The sequence below is a fragment of the Aythya fuligula genome, chromosome 2 (genome assembly GCF_009819795.1).
Source record: "Aythya fuligula isolate bAytFul2 chromosome 2, bAytFul2.pri, whole genome shotgun sequence".
NCBI lineage: Eukaryota > Metazoa > Chordata > Aves > Anseriformes > Anatidae > Aythya > Aythya fuligula.
This window is the reverse complement of record NC_045560.1, coordinates 33,536,572-33,556,105: the sequence shown is the minus strand read 5'-3', so window position 1 is coordinate 33,556,105 and position 19,534 is coordinate 33,536,572. Positions and strand designations below refer to the sequence as shown.

Here is a 19,534-nt window from a genome sequence, read left to right as displayed (position 1 = left end):
CCTCCCCGCAGCCCCTCAGCGGCCGCCCCTCAGCGCCGGGCCCACCCCCGCCTTTCCCGCCGCCGCCGGCCGGCTCCACCCCGCCGCCGCCTCGCCCGCCTCCCGCTGCCCGCGCAGCCGGCGGCGGCGGCGCCCCCCGCGCTCCTCCCTTCCCTTCTCTTCCCTTCCCTCCCTCCTTCCTCCGGCGGCTCCCGGCGCGATGGGGCGGCGGCGGCGGCGGCGGCGGGGGCCGGCCGGCCGGGGGGCGGCAGCGGCGGCGGCGGCGGCGGCTGCAGCGGCGGGCCCGGTGAGGCTGGCGGCGGCGGGCCGCGGCAAGGTGAGGCGGCCTTTGTCCGCCGGGGCGGCCGCCAGGGGCCCGGGGCGCCCCGAGCCGCCCGGGCCCTCCACGTGGCGCGGCTCCGGTGCAGGGGGTGAGGGGAGCTGGGGGGGTTCGGGTGCCGTGGTGCTGTGGGGTCGCCCAAAAAACGCCGGGGAGGGGCTTCCTGGGGCCGGGAGTGGGAGTTTTAGGAGTAATGGGTGCTGGGTTGGCGGTGCCCGCGCGTGTTGTCCGCAGGGCTGCATCGCGGGGTGCCTGCGGGTGTTTTGGGGGGCCTCCAGCCTGCCCCCAGCTGTGGCGTGGCCTCAGCGTGGATGCGCCAGGCTGCCTGTATGGCCCGGGTCTCGGGAGGCAGCGAGCATCAGGGCTCTCCCAGGCGGTGGGAGGCAGGCAGGATAACCAGACTTAATTATCAGCACGCTAATCAACTTTTGCTGATAGAGCAGGTAAGGGGGCTATGTGGCTGGCTGAGCAGCATGAGGATGCGGGAGTGTTGTGGAGGTGTCTGTGGGTACCTCTGACCTCCCAGGGACTCGGTGACCCTCCCAGCTGTGCACAGCAGCACATTCTGCAGGACAGAGCAGGGACAGCAGCATCTCATGGTAGTGTGGGGAGCGCTTCTGGAGCCCTGATTGATGGCACTGATGCATCTGGTACTTCTCACCTCCAATCCTATAGCGATCCTTCCTGCTGTACCTAAAGGCTGGTGCATCATGCTTACTTAAGGCCCAGCAAACGGAAGAAGGGTGCAGTCTGTTGTCAGTGCTCTTATGTTTCTTGTAGGGGCTTGTTTTAGGCTGTGGTCTTCCACTGGCTCTCACTGCTCCTTGCAGCTCACTAGTAAGCAAGCGGCGGGTGTCACTCGGGCTTGAGCCAGAAGGACTTGGCGGCCAAGGCTTTCTTGTCTCTCTGAAGCGATGTGGCATCTGCTGACTAGTAAATTAGTAAGTAAATTTGTAAGCAAACACATGTTGCCATTGCAAGGAACTGCCAAGTAGTCAGTAGTACAGAATTGGTTTGAATCGCGAGACCTGCTGCTGGATCTGTTCCCTGGCCCAGGGGCTGATTTGAAAGGTTTGGCAGCACCGCTTCAGTTCTTGGGGTTTGTTTAAGGGGTGCTGATGAACCAAGCTTGGCACCCAAAGGGCCTGAGCACCGGCAGTCTGGACACAAAGAAGGGGATGATGCGTTGCATGCCTGAATTCCCATGAAGCGGCGTGGTTTTACAAAATCTCTTGAACCGCTGTGCTTACTTCTGCACGTGCTGTCAAAACGTGGGTGGTGGCCAAGTCATCGTGGCAGTGGCGTCATACAGAAGTGTTTTGCTTGGAACACCAGAACCTGGAAAACAATTAGACACCACAGATAAAACAACGGGATGATCTTGAATTAGGCAAAAATAATTCAGAAATAATTGTTGCTATGGTTTGGTTCAGCGAGCTTATCCTTTGCTCTGAACACGTGCTTGCCTTTCACCATGCTACCTTGTGCCAGGTATAGTTCATTGTCCAGGTTCCAGGCTTTTTGTGTCCTGATGCTTTTGAGAAATTGCTGCAATCGTCTGGTATCATCTTTGTCTTACGGTATTTCGTTGGGGTGAGAGTTGTTCCTCCATGTGTCTCATGCTGGTCGGATGGTGGTCATGGTCCTTTTGACCACGTGTGTAGTTGGGTGATCCTTCTGCACAGCAGTATGTGACCTGGCTTCCCTCTGCCTTCTGTTTCTTTGGCATGTTTGTAGGATGTTTAAAATTAAGCTTTCATACAATGCTGTTCGCCATTATGGTTCCAGTGGAAAGAAGGGGATCTTGACTTGTAAATAGCTTTGGGGTTTTGGTTTGGCACCTATCAGCATTCTGGCTGGGGCCCTCTATTCTTGCAGTGCTGGTGATAATTGTCAGCCTTGGAGCACTTCTCTGCTCAATTGTTTTGGGGATGCATGCCTGTAGCCCTTGGGTGGCATTCCTTGGGCTCGCGTGCCTACTGAGCCTGGAACAAGTCGAGAGGTTTTCCAGTGGGAGATGGAGGTGCAGGTTTGCACAAGTTTAGGTTGTGTGAATATTCATTTGATATTAAACTGGGATTACTTCAGTTGGACTAAAATGAATAAACAGAGTTTGAATGTTACTGAAATTACCCATCCTCTGCTTCACAGAGGAATGTCCATGCATTGTATAGATTTCAATAAGGGGAAAACACCCAAAATACTTCTTTTTTTTTTTTCACGGTAGAAGCAAGAATAGTGAGTTACATCGTTCCCTGCTCTTTCACCCATTATATTCTCCTGATAAGTTGCTACAGACGAAAGTGCTGGTGTGGGACAGTTGGCAACAAAACCAATACTTTAAGCTGCTAAGGGGCATTTGTGTGTACAGCTGACAATGACGTTCAAATAATGTTGATGACTTCCATCAGAAGCCAGGGTGTGCATGCAGGCAGCCCTCTTCTTGGCCTGCCAGGGCGCTGGCTTGCAGGAGGGGAAGTTGCTTGACGTTGGTGTCAGTGAAGCTGAGTTTTAAATTGAGACACCAGAATTCTTCCTGTTGTTGTGGAAGGTAAAACGTCTCACCTCGGGCTCTTCTTTTTCTCCTCGCTTAACGAGACAGGTGGAATTTGTGGGGACAGCGGTGAGAGCAGTCGTGTTGTGACTGGTGGAGACCTCAGGTGCATTACTTTCTGTCAGTCATGTGCCGAGTGCCAGAGCATCGCGGAAACAGGTCTGACATCCCTCTCAGCCTTGTTTTCCCTCTCTGTCATGCTTTGCCTCTGGTGACAGGTCTGTCAGCCTGCACGGACAGAAATGAGCTTAAATGCTCCCAGGTCCCAGTAATTCTCACCGCAGGCTGCCAGACTTGAGGGCAGCCTTGATTGTGCTGGCAATATTTCTTCAGAGAGAAATGACAATGGGAATATAATGAACTTTGATCTTCCGCTGAAGAAACATACTTAGGTGTGGTTGTTCTGGAAGTGGTTGGATTGTGTGCTGTTTGTAGCAGGGAGTGTTTGCTTCTGTTTTTGAAAAGTGCCTTCTGGGTGTTATAACCAAGTAACTGTAACTTTATTTACAAAAATAGCTGAACTTGATAGGCATACAAATTCTTATCAGGAATGATATGTAGACTTTCTCTGCAGCTGTGAATTTATTTCCAGCTTTCACTAGACTTTCAGTGCTTTTTGTAGCTGTTACCTTCAAAAGACAATATTTCTCAAATCTGCAACATTACAGCAGACTTGTGTTTTCTCTGAACCCATGGGTTTTCTCATGTTGAAGTATTTTCCCTGTGCAAGCTTGAAATGTTCATCACGTCTCTGCCTTCCTGTCACTTTTTTTTTAGAGGCTTAGCAGCAAAAAGATCATGTCTCGAAGTGCCTGCATCTTTCAAGTGCTTAGAACAGATTAATATTTTAACATCTCTCTTCAAGCACGTGTGTTATTTTATTCCTTGGTATATGCTACTTTGTTGACAGAGTTACAATGATGGGCTTGAATGTTGATTATAAATCAGTTTCTGAATGTGCTTTAATTGAAAACTAATAATGAAAAACCTGGGGCTTTCAGGACTGCACAGTGAGTAGTGGAGGATCCATCTGGCAGAGGTTTCCAGTGCAAGCTCCTGTTTCTGCTGATGGCGGTGGGCTTATGTTGGGAATGACCTTGAATTGTGATTTCGGATGCAAGATACTGTCAATGAACAAGCTTGGTCATGAGGAAGATGCAGAGGTGTGTGTGTGCCTTGCTGGTGTGAGTGAGCAAACCCGCAGTCTAGAATTTCAGGATCAGCAAACTCCCATTTAGAAGATCAGAGGCACAGCTTTTTAACAGCGAATCAGAGCTATGTCTAAAGCCTGCACCCATGTATAAGAGCAGCATAGTTCTTTAACTCACATCCTGTTACCTCCTGAGGGCAGTTTGAAAAAAAGACTTGTGTTGATCGCATTTCTGACGTGGCAGACAGACTGGTGCTGTAGGAATGCAAGTCTTAATTAGTCTTCTGTAAATTAGCAGTTGGCACCTTCAAGAGTTCTTCTTTAAAACTGCCAATATTTGTAGGAGATAACTGAGATTTTGGTCAAGCACTGTAATTTGGTATCACCTTTTTGTCCATATTCTAAGCCTTCATTTTCATATGTTTATTTAAAAAAAATGAATAAAAACTTGCTATTTTTTTGGTTTTTAGATGCTCCAAGATCAAACTGGAAGACTAACTGCACAGCTGAGCATTGGGTCTGGTCTTCACAGTAGTCAGTGAATCAAACTGAATGAACAGGTCAAGATATTTTAAAACATACTATTCTAAAGCAGGCAGAGGAGAAAATGACACCTCTTGGCACTAAGAACAGAGTTTTAAATGTGTGTTGCCAGGGTATTCTTTTCAAACTCTTGCAGTATGTCCACCTTATGTGTGTTAGTGTGTGTTCCGTGCTATTAAACTGAGCCATTTCAGTGAAATGAGGGCTCACCAATGATTTAATGGGTTTCTTCGTAGTTAGAGTGTGGGGAGCAAGTCGCGACCTAAAACTCTTTGAAGTTCTGCAGTAAGTTACTTAAATCAGTACATTAGTATTTGAGAATGCATAAAGATCAAAAAAGGTCTAATACTGGGAAAGCATTTTTTTTTCTTTGTTCAGAATCAGTAATTACACCCCCATAATGGCTCCTCTGGTGCAGATGCAGAAGTAATAGACGAAGAAGAAGGAATTAGTTAGGCATACAGTAATCACAGCAGTGGCTAACTCGCTGTACAATAGCGCGAGAACTAATGCAGTGGCTCCTGGAAGCAATTTATTCATAGCAAGGAGGCTCACAGCTCCTTGTGTGTTTTGCCATTAAAATGCATAATGCTTCGTTTTTCAGGCTGCTCTGTATTGAGAGAATTCCATCACAGCAATGGGGCTGGGTTCTGGCTGTTCATTTTAAGAGGTGGGGGTAAGGAAATATCCAAAAGCTTTCGAACACAGACAGCAGGACTTCTGCAGCAGCGCACTGGGTTGCGCCGTTACATGCCTGCAAGGGTCAGTTGTGTAGAGGTGGATTCTGCTCTTGCTCAAGGAGTGGTAAATTGGTTTTGAATCAGTCTACATCGGTTTTGCAAAAGCAAAGCAAGGCTAAAATTAGCTGTAGCTTATTTGAGAGAGCAAAGCTTTGGTCGAGAAGCTGCTTGATCTTCTAACAGAAGTGGAATCTTGTCAGCAGTGGTACTTTTGGAGAAGGATCTGCCTTTGGGCAGTTACCTTGGCACAAAACAGTGCCTTCTGCCTTTTTTATTTTGTTTTATTTATTTATTTTTATGGCCGTCTCTGCTCATCCTGTCCTTCTGCACACCAAATCCTAAAATAGCCTAGATGAGAGCTGGCTGAAGGCTCCTTAACTGGCCTGTTACATAGAGAGACCTGCCTGAAGTGGCTGATGGAGTACCTAACAGTGGGAAATGTTTAGCTCTGGTGACATGGGCCTCCTTTGGAGCTGGGGCTGAACTTGGTGAACTCTTACGTGGTGAACTTGGTCACCTCCAAGAGTGGAGCCTTTGGCAGTGCCTCCTGATGGCTCAGTCTGGAGCTTCTGGGAAACGAGAAGTTCTTGATCAGTGTGGGTTTTCCCTTTCTTACAGAGTACCTCTGAAAGAGCCCCGGATAAGTGCTGACATGAGAGGAGTTGCATTGGTTTTATTTTTGGAATTAACTAAGTGTTTGCTAAAATAAGTAATGGTACTGTTACCAGATGCAATGGTAAGGTTTCTCTCTACTTGTTCATCATTTCATTGCGTCTGAATCTGAGATGAGGAATAGTGATAGTGAGATGGGTTTCGCTGCAGAGAAAGGTGCCCTGATCATGCACTTGCAAGGCTGCACACGCATTTTTGTGTCTGAGAAGTGCTGTCAGTGAGTTAAACAGCCTGCATATTGCATCCCCTCCCTGGTCCCAAGTCTGGTGTCTGCATTTAGGGATTAAAACAGTCTGCACCAAATATCCTGGAATTTAACTAAATGAGATACAGTTCTGCTATGCGTGGTGCATTTTGTAATACATACTTGCACTTGAATAGGAGCATAAAAATAACAGTTGTGCTCTTGCCAGTTGTTTTGCTGTGAAGTTGGCGTGTCTGACTTGTATCTTCTGCCTTGTTTTGAATCGAAAACAGATACCCAAAGAAGTGGCTGACATTTTTAATGCCTCTGGGGACAAGAAAGACTTTCTGGGGTTCTGAGAGGATGCTCCAAGACAGAGGTTGTTGTCAGAGGACAGCTGTGGTAGTTCTGATATCCAAGAGTCAGGAATAAAGATAGGAAGGGATTGCCATAGCCCAGCTGTGCTCTGCTGGTGTAGTAGTACTCTGAGCCTGTGTCCAGGCTGCACAAACCATAAATTCATAGCAAAACCAGCAATCTACAGTCTCATATTGAAAAATACATTTAAACAAACTTTCTGTTCTTTTTTTTTGTATCGATGATTGCTTTTTAAAACTCTTTTATAATATGAAAAGGAAAATGGGTTTCAGTGGAAGGGTAGCCTAGGTGGAATAAGTGAGTGTCGCAAATAGGAGAGAGAAAATGACCATCCCAGGGTAGTGTGCACTGGATAAATAGGACATTGGAAAAGCATGATAATAGGTGGGTTTTGTGAGTATCCCAGCAAACTTCAAAGTATTTCTTTCAGAAATTAATATCCCTCTGTTGCTGTTTCTTCGATGAAATTACTATTTAAGTGGTGGCGGCCTCCAGAAGCCATCTCTGTGAGATTTGCTGGGTCTCTGGTATCTTAATGGTGAGATAGTGTGGACCATCATAACGATTTGATATTTTGCATTCTTTTTCAATTGGTAACTGGAAGTACCAGCTGAATCCCCAGAAAAGGAGGAGACCTGGTGTGCTGTGTTGGCTGCCAGGAAGTTCAGTTTTCAGCCTTTTAGGAGGAGCTTATAATCACATACATGTTGTGGTCCAGCGTGCTAAAAGATACCTTTGTAGACTATGTCATAGTCGAGGTCCTTCCATTGCAGTAATAACAAAACTGAGAACGTCTGTGTTTGTTTTGTTTTTAGCCCATCAGGTTAAAAGTTGCTGAAGACTATGGCTAGCAGTAGCAAAGGGAACAAGCAGAATGAGGCTTGTTCAAGGACGTGCTATTTCTGAGCCTTCAGAAGGGAATGCTGTCAGGAGAGGTTTGTACAAAGCATGGAAATGGTTTTGGAGTAGAGCTGCAGCCTGCTATGGCGATAGGCAGTGACTAAACCCAAGTGAAATATACTGGGCTCTAAGTCACTTTGTGACCTTGTTGCTCAGGGGCAGTGCCAGGGAACTGGAGACAACCCGGAGGTGGCTTGCTCTTGTGTAAGAGACTTGTGTGGCATCCTGTGCCTCTGCTGCCTGTTTGGTGACTGCAGATGTCTTACATTGCTTCTCTCTGCCTTGGTTTTCTAATGTGTAAAAAGGAGATTATGGTAATGATCTGTGCCGTGAAGCATTTTAAAATCCACTGATGGAAAATGTTGTGTAGGAACTAGGTACTATTAACATGTGCTACTGCAAATCCTACAATATTCTATGCCCCAAGTGAGACTTGTTCAGGATTTACGGCTGGTGGTGTAGCCTCTCTCACCATTTCTTTTTGCCTTGGGCTAATGATTATTTTAAACCGCTGCAAGCTTAATTCCTTTGCTGCTAAATGTTACCTTAAAAAAACTTCATTTTTTTCCCCCTGGGTTCCATCCATTTATCATGCCAGACACCACTGTTTCTGTGAAGGACCACAGGTACTTTATCTGCAAGAAACAATAAGGTTTTGGTATGAAGAGCAAAATGATGAGAAGTTCAGAAAAAAATGACAGTGGATAGGAGGAAGCAAGGCAGCTGCTTTGCAGGGGTGATGAGTGGGATGTTTGTGCGTTGGGTGTTCCCTTGGGCATCGATGCACAAATGCATTCATAAGTATTGACCTGTGTGTGTCTGTTTTTTCTCCTCCAGGCTTTCTGCAGTCCTACTGCAGAAATCTCTGTGCTTTGCTGAGTTTCAGCAGTTTCTGCTATAGGTATCCCTGATGCTTAGTTCACCATGCATAGGCCATTATTCATTGGCGTAACACAGTTTAGCTCTAGGTGTGCTATTTTCAGTCACTTTAGCTAACAAACAGGTTAAGATTTTCCCCACCCCTTAGCCTTCATTGTATGTATTCTGTTTTCCTGAAATTCCACAAACTTCAGTTTCCCTCCGAGAAATGCAATTTAACTTTAAAGTAACTTCCCTATTGTGTTTGTTCCTTTCTCAAGCAGCTGCACTGCAGCTATCAACAAAGGAATAAAGTAATTTTGCTCAGAGAAAACTCATTCCAATTACCCCTAATAATTTCTAGATGTTTAAGTGTAAAGAAACAGCACATGCAGTAGCTCCCCCTCCCATTCCCCTGTAAGTTTTTTCCACTCAATGTATTGTATCTGTTTTTCGCCAGATATTAATGTAAAGAAGTGTGTAATTAAAGTCAGGGAAGGGAGGGAATTGAAAGGAAGAATAAAGATATTTAGCAATTGAATCATGTGAAAGGTCATTTTTGTATCTTGCGTGGGAGGAAGAAATAGCAGAGGAAAACTGGGGAAACAAACTGAAGTGAATGTTGCAGGCTCTCAAAAAGCAGGTGTGGTTTGAACGTTTATGTGCCTACTATGAACACGTCTTTCAGGGGACTAACAGGAACAAGTTGTCATATGGCCTTCTACCAATATTGATTAGAAGTATGGAAATATATTTCCGATTTAGTAAATGTGTTCAGAGATGTCAGAAACAAACACTACAAAAAAAACCCTACGAAGTTAAAATAACTTAGTGCTGAAAATGTGAGTGTTGTCTTCTGCTTTTTTTTTTGTTTTTCTTATTTTGGCAAGTATCGTCTTCAAAGTGTTCTCACAGCATATACCATCTAGTTAGTACCTGCCAACTGCCTTAGAACCTGTTGATTTTGACTGGATGACTACTTTGTATATGACTGTTTCTCATACCTACTGGCTGGTATTTTTACAGGGTGTTCAATATCAGCCCAAATACCTTACAGAAGAACTGCAGAAGATTTTCACTGAAGACACTGACTCTGAAACTGAAGTGTTTGAAGGCTTTGCTTCAACTGAGGTGGATGTGAAAAAGAAAGGAGTTTTGGTAAAAACAGTATGTATATATATTTTTTCTGTTTCTTCCATGTAAACTTCATGTTCCAGTAAGCATGTTTCTGATAGACTATGATGTTCATTATTCATACCGAGGAAAAATATGTATTGTATTGAAAAAGTAAAAAGACCTTTATTTAATACAATATAACATCAGAAATGAGAACTTCTCCCACTGCTTGCAGACTGACTGTAATAGGCAATACTGTTCATCTGAAGACAGCCTTGTTGGTATACCAGACAACATTGACATGAAGGTGTTGTGTTGGGAGAGCTTGCATACTAGTAACTCTTTAAAATCTGTTGATTTAGGTGAATTTGTAACAGTGTTCTAGGTGGTGAGGCTGCTGCTTAAAATTAGTGATTTAAAAATGCCCTTTTGTGTGTCACACTAGCAAAATGTAACATAGATTCATTCTTGCTTCCTGTAGGAGATGGAGTCAGACATGAGTGATGAAGAACGTGATAATTTATTGGGTACTGAGGAAGAAGAGGAGGAAGAATCAAAGAAGAAAGTTTCCCCCAAGAGAAGAAGCTTTGGTCTTCGTGTTGCTTTTCAGTTTCCAACCAGAAAGTCTTCTGAGAAAAAAGTGCCTGAACAGGATTTTTCTAAGTTACCTATAAAGGACAGTAAATCCCCCACTGCTGTTTCAAAAGAAAGAAATTGCAAGCGATGGGACAAACTAGAGGGCTCTGCTTCAGAATCTGAAGAAGACATTAAAGAAACACAGGAAGAAAGTTCAAGTGCTCTGCTTAAAAGAGCTATGAATATTAAAGAAAATAAAGCCATGGTAAGACTTTGTTCTCAGACATTGGCAACTGAGCACTTGAATTTGGCACACTTGAATTTCAGGGTCCTTGCTGGTGATGTGTGGGGACTCTGGGAAAATCTCATGGTGGTTTGACGTAGATATTTATTTTTCTTAAACCAGGGAGGACCCTAGAGAACCTTCAGCACTCAGACATTTCCTGTTAGAATAGTCTCAAGTAAGACTAGTCAGCTCAAGTTTCAAAGCAATGTCGAACCAAACATTTTGTATGTGGATGTGAGCACAGTTAGATACCCCTGTCATAGTCTTATATTCAGAACCTGTCAGAAAACCACCTGGTCCCTTCCAGTGGTTTGGTGTTGTTTGTGCAATAGAGCTTCTACTTTCCCTTTTGCATCTGCGAGATCTCCTGCAGTTACTGATTGGAAAGCCAGCCCAAAACCACTGAGGATTATAAATGTTTCAGTTGTGTGGGATGTGTATGTTTATGTGCATACAGATAAGGGAGAAGTGAGACTCAGATCATTCCTAATATTTTTTTGTTTTGTTGTCTAAAATTCTACTAGCTCTTTTAATTATTACAATACTGTGCAAATCTGCATTCATTTTGTATCCTGTGTGACTCCTTCAGTTTTACTATACTCCAGGCTATGTTGCAGCCTCCAGACAGTCTTCTGTACATCTGTTGGGTGTGTGGGCCTACAGCTCCCAACAAAAACTTAGATTTAATTTATATCTGTTTCTAATCTTACCTTGTTTCTTCACTACTGTTGTGTTCTTTCTGCTGTTCCTTCTTACCCCCCAGCCTTCCTTCTAGTTTCAATTCAACCACTGTAAAATTCAGTAGTGTCCTACCTGAGGACACTCTTAATAAACACCACAGTGAAGCATTTACTGAGAAGTGCTGCTAATCTCGTGATTGCTCTGGCTGTGTCAGAGACAACTAGTAGCTTGGCTAACCCAGGAACTAGTGGCTAGTAGCCTGGCTAACCCTTTCTATTGCTGGCTTTTTGATAAATAGCCTTATTGTGGCCTTCCAGAACAAGGCTATATTGTTTTGGACCTGTCAGCCACCACTTCGGTTGAAATGCACATCTGGGACATCTCCCACATGATGCAGCAGGCTCTTCCTGCTGCAGTACTTCTGATACTGCACACACCATGGGTTAGGGAAAGGACTAGAGGGCCTAGTTGCATAATAGCTTTACAGAGGAATGTGCACACGTGTTGCTGGGAGTGTATACGCAAAGCGATTGGTACTTAACATTACTGTCTGGAGCTGTGAAGTTAGTTTTGTATGCAAAATTTTTTTCACCTGGGGATAAATGAGCCCTACCTACACTGAGTGCACAAAACTGTACTAGAGGCAACTTAAGGCGTTCAGATGTAATTCAGTGTATACAAAAAGAGGGGATGATGTGTGTCAAATATATGCAAGTTTGCAATGACTTCAATATGGTATCACTTGCTTTCAGCTTGCCCAGTTATTAGCAGAACTGAATTCTGTACCTGACCTGTTCCCAGTGAAGACACCTGCCTCAACTCCTTCGGTAAGCCTTCATGCACTGGCTAGAGATGAAAGACATTTGTGGTAGACTTGTGATTAGTGCGTTTCTTTGTGAAACACTTTTTCACCAAGTTGTAGCAATACTTTGTATGTATTTGCTCTTGGTTGGTATTCAAGTGCCAAAGGTTATGTTAGGAAATGGACTTTGAAAAGATAATGTATGAAGAAATAAAAAGACCAAGACAAGGTTCTATTTTGTCATTTTTTGCCCTGTAAGTTCTTTTGGGATGCTAGAGAAATGCCTGTGTATGTGCTGATTAGGAAGAGTAGTTGCTGTCCTTTTTGTTTAGATCCTTTACATGCTTAGATCCTTAGGTATGTTCAGCTTGTGGGAAAATCAGAACCTTTAGCGCTAAAGAATACTGAGAACTAGCTTCTATCTTAATATGCCATCTATAGATTTTTTTTTTTTTCTTTTTCTAGAAACAGAGGAAAATCCCAAGGAGAGCATTTTCCGAAGGCCAGATAACACGTCGCATGAACCCAACCAGAAATGCTCGTCCACCAGAGAAATTTGCCTTGGAGAAATTTACTGTCTCGGCCATCAGATTTGCAGAACACTTCCATAGTTACAAACAACAAAACCTCTTAAAGAAGAGACTGAGCATGGTATTTGGCAGACTTTGATATTCCTGCTAGTCAGGGATTAGGAAACATTCATATAGATTATTGGTCAACACTTATAGCAGACATCATATCCTACAGCAAGTTAGTTGATTAGAGCCTTTTGTTTGGAATCAGCAAGAGGAAGTTGCCTTCAAGTCTTCTGTCCCATCTTTCATCCATTATCGGGGCACTACTTGCGACTTGTCTTGTCCAAGCATAACAAGGCAGTTTACTTATTCTAGTGTTTACTATCTGAAAATAGTGGGATTAGAAACAACAAGGATATAACGATGGGAAAGAAGAACATATAAACAGAATAAATAGTAAGTAGAGTAGAGAAAGGATTAAGGAGGAGACAGAGAGAAGAGAGTAGGGGGGGTGGGTTGAATGGAAACCCAACTCTATTCCCTGTTCTTCCAGTGGTCCACGAACACGTAGTCTACCCCCTTTAGACTGCATATGCATTATAAATGAAAGAATTTGTCACCAAGTGTGGTGACAGAGTCTTCATGCCACAGAGGTGTTGAGATGAGTTTATTTAGCAGGGGAATTGTGGCGTGCGCAAACGGAGGAGATCATCAAAGTATTCATCTTACCGTCCAGTAGAGGATATTACTGATGAGGACTTGGACAACATTGCAATCACTGTTAAAGACAAAATCTATGACAAAGTTCTAGTAAGTAGCTGCTGTTTTCTTTATGGGACCTGTTGTCTTCTAATAGTTCATCTAGCCCTTGATAAAAGGTGTGCTTTCTGGAAGTTTTGGAGAGGGCAGCTCTCGCTATTGCACAAGCACAACTTGAAAGCTTTGCCAGACTTCTATGGGCTTGCCCATGCTGGTTAATACACCTCAACAATTTTTGCCTCTGGGAAGTGCTTTCTTGCCATAGAATTAAGTGGAAGTTGTTACAGCTATGACTCATAAGTGATAAGAGTTGAAATCCCATTTATCTTTTATTCTTGCTTAATTTATTTTTTGCTGTTGTGGTGGCTGTACACTTAAATGCTAGTGATCTCTGCTGCTCTTTATACCCCATAGAAACTACATTTTTGCAATGGTTGGCTGGTTTCCAAAGCACTTGTTGGAGCTCCTCTCCCATTCTTTCACCTTATTTTGCTGTTATTAATGATCATCAAGAGCTAGATGATCATCTTACTGTGTTCTGTGCATCACTGTATTTGCAGAGCTGAGTCACAAGGTCATTATCTGTGCATACCGTAAGCATACATAAGCCTTTTGCCAGATTGGAGCAAGGAGGAGTGATCAGAACTGTAGCAATCAGGTTCATATAGTCTGAGACTCCAAAGCAAGTGAGGACAGGCACTGTCCCTGTAAAATCTGTATTGTTTTATGAAATACTATATAATTGACAGAACATTCTGTCATATAGTATTCTGACATATAATCACAGAACTTACAGGTCTAAGATTTTCATTGCTGGACTTGACTTTGGTTTAAAGTCTGTGCTTTGCTCTTAGCAGACGTATTAGGAAAGTTTGGCAACAGGCATTTAAGGTCTTTCAAGCATACTTATTTCTCCTTTCCCACTTCTTTAGGGTAGTACTTGCCACCAGTGTCGTCAAAAGACAATTGATACAAAGACCATCTGTCGCAGCCAGGGCTGTGGAGGTGTAAGGGGACAGTTCTGTGGACCATGTCTTCGAAATAGATACGGGGAAGATGTGAAATCAGCACTGCTTGATCCAGTAAGTATCATTTCTTGGATTTGGAAAGAAAGTACTATGAATATGGATTTGTTAGTTGTGATGAGTGTATGCTTATGTTACCATGGTGTTTGAAGCTTTTTGCCGTAAGAAGATCTGTAGTACCATTATGACTGACACGGATCTTGTTGGAATACAAGTTTTCTCCCCCAAGGTGCTGAGCAAGGAGCAGGCACAATGTGTTCTCATATGGTCTTTCCCTCACATCTGCTTTAGAGACTTACGATCAATTTTGAAAGACTTCAGAACTAAGGTCTCCAGTGTGCTGGCACAGATACGCTGTGATACAGACTGTTAGCACCTGCACATCTATGTTTAGTTGTTGAGCAGCTGGGAGATGCCTGACTTCATATACGTTCTGGTTAGTTTGGTCTCAAGAATGCAGCAGGCAGATTGAATGGAACTTTTAACAGTGGGAACCTGTCTCTTTCTGCAAAGCTCACTATGGTTAGCCTAGCACAGGATGATTATCATTAGGCAGTATTACAGCTGCTTTTGGTCTATCGTGAATTAATATTGAGAAATACATCCCGGGACTCCGAGTCTTAAAGAGTAAAATGTATTCAAGCCAAGAGAGTAGTACTTGATTGTATCTTTAATTCTGCAGAATTTGGAAACGGTAACAACTGTGATTGGCTTGTTGATTCAGAATTTTAAAATCTTGCCCTGAATAATAATGTGATAAGGAAACCATACTCTTGTCTGGTAGAGCAATGCAAAGAAGAATGTAACCTTATTTTTCACTTGCCTTTAACTTCCCCCGCTCTTCCTTGCAGGACTGGATCTGTCCTCCTTGTCGTGGGGTGTGTAACTGCAGTTACTGCCGCAGGCGCGATGGTCGCTGTGCCACAGGGATGCTCATCCACCTGGCAAAGTTCTATGGCTACAACAATGTGAAAGAATACCTGGAAAGGTGAGGGTTGTGCCCAGTGGGCATCCTGTGAACTCACGTATTGCTCCAAGATTAATGCCTAGGCTTGAGCTGAGCTCTTTTGAAATGTTTTCATTTTGAAATGTGTCTTACAGACTTAGTTGGTACAAGTGTCTCTGACTGTGTCACTTCAAAATAGTTTTACAAATCCTTATTACTATCTGATGTTACACTTAGTATGAGGATTAGCCTCTGGGACAACAACTAACTGTACAGAGTATTTCTTTATTTTGGAGTCTGACTGGAAACTTAATCATGGGTGGTTTTGTGTTAATAACAATTATTTACTTTCTAGGCTTTAAACCAAGATGAAAGGCGTATTAGTTCCTTTTTTAAAATGTTGAAGCCCTTTAACACTTGACTTCTGTGGCCTGGGGCAGATCGTGTACCTTTACAAAAAGGTCTCTTCAGATTTCTCCTAGGCTGAAATCAAATTTGTTGTAGTGAGTCATATCCCTGTGCAAACAACTAATTTTCTATAGCAATTGAAATGCTTTTCCCTGTTTTGAAATCAGTATAGACTGCTTCCAGCATATAGCAATGTTGTTTTGGAAATTGTCATCTTCAAAAATGGAAAACGCCTGTTCATGGGGAATCTGAGTTTCCTGAAAACTACTAACGCTGTTTTCTCATATGTCTTCTAGTTTACAGAAACAACTGGCGGATGGCAATTGAGAACACTGAACTCATGCTGTGCCTGCGAAATATCTTCACAAGTTTTTACTTCAAAAGGTTGTTACTATGTTTTATATAAGATAGAATTTTAGAGTATAGTATATACATTTCTGAGTGTGGAACTTTTTTTATTAATGTGGTCTTATGCAAAAGATCTCTCAGGAAAACGTTTGGTAGAGAAATCTACATGCACAGACCTATACGTTAAGTGGAATGGCACTCTTGAACCTTAGAGTGGTTAATTTCTAATAGGGCTACTACACAATTACATGATGGAGAACTTCAGTGATTTGAGCAATATTTTTATTTATGTAATTGTACAAATTTGCAAAAAGGGTGTTTAACAGCTACCTATAAACCCTACCCTGTTTAAAAAAAAATAAAACAAAACAACACCCCAAAACCCCTTCTGTTTCAATTTGACCACACAGACTCAATTTTCCAATTCTTCCTTTCTGAACCTATTCTTCCCCTTGTAACATTTAGAACTTATCACTGCAAAGAAGAGAAGGGTACTTTCACCTGATTGCCATTATATTCCAGCCAAAGCTGATGTAACCTACTAGAGGGAGGATGACTTTTGTTTTTAAACCCAAAGTGCAATTAACCACTGAAACATGAAAGTGGAAGTGTTTTGTAAAAAAGAAAAAAAGAAAATAAAATCTTATGTGATATACCTGCTGCCTGAACCAGCACAGCAATCATAACTAGTTAATTGGTTTAAACCACAATGTTCACGATGTTTTTTTTTGAAATACAGTTCATAGTTAGATTTTTTTCATTCGTGCAACTAAGCTTTCAAACAACTTTGAGCAATATGTTTGTATTGCAGTATGATTATGCTAAAATTTATGTAAGATACATATTTCATTTTATGTAGAAACAATAAAGAATAATCAAGAGGAACGTTTTATAAGTGAAACTGCACTCAGCTGATATAATGTTTTGCATTTGCTTTCCCATATCCAGTGTAATGAAGGAATGTTTATATAATATAATTATATAGAAAAGCATATGAACACAACACTTGAAGGATTAGGAAATACTGCGCCTAACTGTCATACTAAAGAATGTTTTTTTAGTGAGGCAAATATGCTCTAGCTGACTGTGAAAAATGTTTCTCTCCTTTTGCTTTAACTACCCGGCAGATTGAGAAATCAGCATCTACTATTGAAAGCTTAGTCCTAAAAAGCCAAGAGTAAAGCGACACCCACCAGAACCCATTTAGCTGGCTTCTCTTTGCTTCTCAGTTTAAAAGTCCAAATGCTTTTGCTTTTATAAATTGGACATTCATAAACATCCTTAGTTTCCCTTTGATCCAGGGGAATAACTCTTACACAAATGACTGGCATTGCTGGAGTCAATTCCTTGAGCTGGACTTGATCTACGGTCTTGCAGTTGGATGTCCCACCTGGCACCTGCAGTAAACATAAGCACAGAGATTACCAGAAACATTTAAATCTAAACGGTTGCTTATTGCTAAATATTTAAAACTGCACTTGAACATATGCATTTAATGTGGAATGTTGTAACATGGACTCTTGCTTCATCTGTTGTATGAACGTGAAGATAACTGTGAGGTTTGGACTGGACTTCTGTTTTCATCTGTGCCCTTTGGTTAAAAGCAGGGACTGAAAACCGCCTACAGTTGGGACTTTGATGCACACACTTGGTCTCTGGCATACACAGTATTTTCTCCTAGCTCTTCACTAGTATGTGGGCAGGTATTCCCCAAATTGGAGAACTACACTGAAATGTAACTAGAATGTTTGATAGTGAGACATTAACTGTACTTCAGTGTAGTTATGACAGATCAGTGCTGTACTGCTGAAGGGCTATGCATGTTCTGAATGGTACTAGGTTTTACTGTTTGTTCTTCTAATATAAACCTGCATAGGAAGTGTTGCTTGTAGGGGATTTTAGGAAAGTTTACATAGGAAAGATTTTATTTGCAAATACCAGTACAAGCACAGAGACTGCAGCCTCACAGGATGCCTCATAGCTGGAGGCAGAATTAATAGCATTGCCCTTTGTGTAACCAGCTTATCTTTTCAAAATCACTAGGTGAATTACATGCTCATCATCACCACAATACCCCACCCTGGGTTTCCCCTTGTGTCTTATCTTCCGAAGAAGCAACTCCCTTTCAAAAGAGTTGCTTTCCTTTGATTACCTTCAGGCCCAGTGAAGAGTGTGAGTAATGGTTATGTTTCTCTAATTGCCTGTCATGGCAGAGTCATGCACCTTTCTTCTAATTAGCTGTAACTTAGCTGACAGCCTTTCTATGTTAAAACTAAAACCACGTTTTGACTGCTGGCCTTGTTATTCCTGAACTAGATACGTCAGTATCAGGAAGAATAAAATTCCAAATGTGCAAGGTACAGTGTTTATCCTCTGCAAGTTGTTAAAATGTGGGTTGGAGCTCTACAGCTGAACACAATTTCCAAAAGTTCAGGGACATTCTCAAACTATGTTCTATGCTCCTGCACTAAACAACTCCTTAGAAACCCAGGTGAAAGCTCTATGCTTGCTGTACATACACATTACCCGTCTGGGTGTGTCATACCTCATGCTAATACAGGATTCTCAATTATTTCCTTGTTTCCTGGTATGTTTCCCCAACAGCCTGTAAGTACTATAATCTGGCAAATGAAAAGAGATCAGATTTGTTGAGTGATAACTTTGTGCCCTTGGGGAAGAAAAAAAGATCTTGTGAACAGTTAAATAGTTAAAAAAAAAAAAGGGGGGGGGGGCGCTGTGCAGGTGGTTTGATCCAGGTTACCAACATCTAGTAAGATTAAGAGCTGCAGAAAACAGGTGACCAGTATCAGAGACTGAAGTTTAAAATATCTGGACTTTAGGCTTCTAATCCTCAATTAGATCAGAGCTGCTGCTTTTCTACAGTGCAGACTATGTTTAGTCTCAGTTAACAGTAATTTAAATGCATGAACTCTGGACAGTGACAAGGACACCAAGCTGGTATGAAATTTAAATTCAAATGGACCAATGCTGACAATCTACCATCATTCCTAAACATCATCAGTGCTGTTCATAGGATCACAGCACTTCAGTCCAGCTCCTGATGAACTTATTTATTTGAAGGGAGCTGCAGTCCCTGTAACAGCTTACTGAGATCAAGAAATTGAAATTTATTTCTTACTTTCTATGAAAAGCTGGCAGATACAGGCTTCTTCCCTGTGGCCATAATCTTCTTTAGTCTTTTTGGTAACATCTCCCATCAAGCAGAACTTATCCAAAGTCAAGTTGTTCTTGGATGCCATGCTCTGCTAAACAGCTTTAAAAATAATCACAAGAATTCAGTATCTGGACAATAATATTGATGTCAGAACTGTAAACATGTCCTTCTCAGGCTTGTTGTGCACAAGAATGAGAATGGCTGACTTTTTTTGTCTTTTTTTTTTTTTGTGCACTCTTTTTTTCCTTTGACCATTAATTGAAATAAGGCAAAAAAACAGTATGAATGCAATTATTTTGAAACAAGTTCTGCATAGTATAGAACAAACCAACCCCCCAGCTTGCTGGCAAGAGAGCAAGACCGCTTTGCTATCCACAATCAGGCTTCTCTCTAGCTGTGTCCCTGTTCAGAACAAGCCATTGTTGAAATATATTCTAGCCTTCATATTGTCCTTACATCCCCCCCATCCCTTAATAGGAAAAAGAGCCCTGAACAGAACGTTTGGAGACAGACGGTAAGAGGAATGAAAAATACCCTGGGATTTCTTTATGCCTGTGGCACTAAGTGAGCACTGTTTGTGGACCTCAGCACAGAGGAGC

At 42.4% G+C, this 19,534-nt stretch overlaps 2 protein-coding genes across 4 annotated transcripts in view; one reads left to right on the top strand and one right to left on the bottom strand.

Annotated features, from left to right (window-relative positions):
* The first annotated feature begins 276 nt into the window (after positions 1-276).
* Positions 277-18,309, top strand: CDCA7L (cell division cycle associated 7 like). Of its 3 annotated transcripts, XR_004252923.1 has the most exons (10): positions 277-316; positions 9,325-9,465; positions 9,896-10,255; positions 11,710-11,784; positions 12,225-12,410; positions 12,950-13,084; positions 13,966-14,115; positions 14,910-15,046; positions 15,709-15,796; positions 16,888-18,309. XR_004252923.1 is itself a non-coding variant. In XM_032181915.1 (9 exons), the coding sequence occupies exons 3-9, from the start codon at positions 9,899-9,901 to the stop codon at positions 15,737-15,739; spliced, it is 1,068 nt and encodes a 355-aa protein (XP_032037806.1). In that variant the 5' UTR covers positions 277-316; positions 9,325-9,465; positions 9,896-9,898; the 3' UTR covers positions 15,740-18,309. The 3 variants fall into 3 exon arrangements, 2 of the variants coding, with proteins under 2 accessions (XP_032037806.1, XP_032037804.1); XM_032181915.1 differs by having other exon boundaries at positions 12,953-13,084; positions 15,709-18,309; XM_032181913.1 differs by having other exon boundaries at positions 15,709-18,309.
* Positions 16,924-19,534, bottom strand: part of DNAH11 (dynein axonemal heavy chain 11) — a 102,635-nt gene continuing 100,024 nt past the window's right edge. The window contains 1 exon segment of the mRNA XM_032180628.1: positions 16,924-17,157. Within this exon segment, the coding sequence (XP_032036519.1) occupies positions 16,924-17,157 (234 nt within the window).